Source organism: Hevea brasiliensis, chromosome 1, assembly GCF_030052815.1.
Source record: "Hevea brasiliensis isolate MT/VB/25A 57/8 chromosome 1, ASM3005281v1, whole genome shotgun sequence".
Taxonomy (NCBI): Eukaryota; Viridiplantae; Streptophyta; class Magnoliopsida; order Malpighiales; family Euphorbiaceae; genus Hevea; species Hevea brasiliensis.
The window spans coordinates 117,994,421-117,996,418 of record NC_079493.1 but is presented as its reverse complement, the minus strand read 5'-3'; the positions used below and the strand labels follow the sequence as shown (position 1 = coordinate 117,996,418).

At 41.2% G+C, this 1,998-nt stretch overlaps 1 protein-coding gene across 1 annotated transcript; it reads right to left on the bottom strand.

Annotated features, from left to right (window-relative positions):
- Nucleotides 1-532: 532 nt before the first annotated feature.
- LOC131183762 (vegetative cell wall protein gp1-like) lies at nucleotides 533-1,182 on the bottom strand. The gene is made up of 2 exons (XM_058154279.1): nucleotides 703-1,182; nucleotides 533-541 (listed from the first exon to the last, which is right to left on the bottom strand). The coding sequence occupies exons 1-2, from the start codon at nucleotides 1,180-1,182 to the stop codon at nucleotides 533-535; spliced, it is 489 nt and encodes a 162-aa protein (XP_058010262.1).
- Nucleotides 1,183-1,998: the final 816 nt, after the last annotated feature.

Below are 1,998 nucleotides of genomic sequence, written 5' to 3'. Positions count from 1 at the left end.
AGCTAAATGAGTTTGCTATAGCAGTTATATACCCCCCAAAAACTATACTACCTTTAGTATGCTTTGTGACAATTTGGTGCCAATGAGTGGCTATGAAATGGGCTGTGCTTACTTGTTTTCTCTCCTTCATGCACCACAAGAGAAACAAGTCACCAAAGACTCACACATCATATCGTGTCCCCTCCTAAAACAAAGGTAAGAAATGAACCTATGGAGGTATTTCAATACATGGTCAACTATCCTAGAGGCTTTTGCAGTCCTCTGTCTATAATAACCCCCAAAAGGTGCAATATCCTTCCAGAATTGAACAGGGTCATAAACAGTTTGCTGCCACTCAATGTTTTTATATCCTGAATCCTGAAAACCAAAAATTGCATTCATAGCAGCCATGTCTAACTCCCTATCAATTCCAGCACATCGAAAATATATCATATCTTTATGTTCAGGCACTGTTGGTTTGAAACTCAGCCTTAGGGAACTCAAAAATTCCAGGGTTAGATCCTTGTACACTGGTTCCCTAATTTTAGCAAAATCAGTCCAGCTAACAGCATTCAAATAGGCAAATACAGAGTCATAAATGCCTAATTCTTTCAAAATCTGCTCATCCATATACTTGTTTGCCAAAATAGTTTTAGAAACTAATTTCTCATAGGCCTTTTTCATATCCATATCCCTAAAAGCCCAAGGTAATGGAGAAATTACCTCCTCGATATTATCTGCAGATGATGCAGGTGCTGGAGAGTGTAAGGGAGACTGAGGTACTGGTGTTTGGACCGCTGGTGCTGTGGTTTGCGAGGAAGACCTGGTCCTTTTGCTAACTGGTTCAGAGGACGGCTGAGGTGGAGAGTTTAGGTCGAAAGGAACAGAGGGTACTCGTTTCCTTTTTCCGACAGGGGTTTCTTTGGGTCTACCTGCGGCCCTTTTTGTTTTGCCTTTTGTTTTTGCTTGAGTAGGCGCAGGTTCTGGGGAATGGGTGTCGAGAATTGGTGTTTCATTTTGCGGCTCGGATTGCGGCGAGAGGGGAGTCGGCGGAATGAGAGGTGGTATTTGGCTTGGGGGTAGTGGCGGTGACTGAGGTGGTGGCGATTGTGGTAATGGTGGCGTTTGTGGTGGCGGTGACTGAGGTAATGGCGGACTGGGGCTGGGGTTAGGGTTTGTGGGCAATGAGGATGGAGTACCCATTTTAGGTCGAAATTTGCTGAGTTTGGGTTTGTGGGAAGACCACATTTTAGTTCTTACCATTTTAATGAAAGGAAAGAAACCGTTCGGCTTCCTGTAAAGATTGCCGGAAGAAATGGCGTGGGAAAAGAAGTCGACGAGGTTTATCGGGAGTGTTGGCGAGTCTTTTAGAAAATTTGGCGGACATCTTAGGCTATTTTAAATTGTGGGGCAGACTTGTTGTAAGATGGGCCATGCTTGGGGTTAAGCATAAGGTTCAGCAGAATTTGCTTAAGACTCTGCTTGACAAGCAATGTCATCAGCAAGTTTCGGCAGGTTTTGGGAAAAATTGTGGTTTTGCTTGCCAAAAACAGTCCACAAGCTATGGAATTCTATCATGACCCCCAGCAATTTCCAAATACATACAAACACCATAAAATTGAGGGATTTAAGTTCATCATCTCTTAGCACTCATTAAACACAATATATTCATTTAGCTTATGCAAGCATTTTTCAATTTAGGCACCAATTGTGACTACCTTTTTGCACATTCAATGAAATGGTCTCCTTTCTAAACTTATACCAAAAGCATATTTTCAGCAGCATTTGAGACAAGTTCCAAACATTCAAGAATTGCAGAAAAGACATAGAAATTGACCTTTTTAGCAGCATGAACAGTAGCATGAACAGTAGCAAAAATCTGCAGATTGCAAAAAATTAGCAGCAATTCAAACAAAAACATGTAAATTCCTAACATACTACAAAATTATATATACACTAAAAGGTAAAACCTAACAAACACTATTTTTGCACTTCAATAAAGCTCTCATCAGTCCTAAA

Coding starts and splice junctions, on each gene's coding strand:
- LOC131183762 (XM_058154279.1), bottom strand. CDS start 1,182: ATGGGTACTCCATCCTCATTGCCCACAAACCCTAACCCCAGCCCCAGT.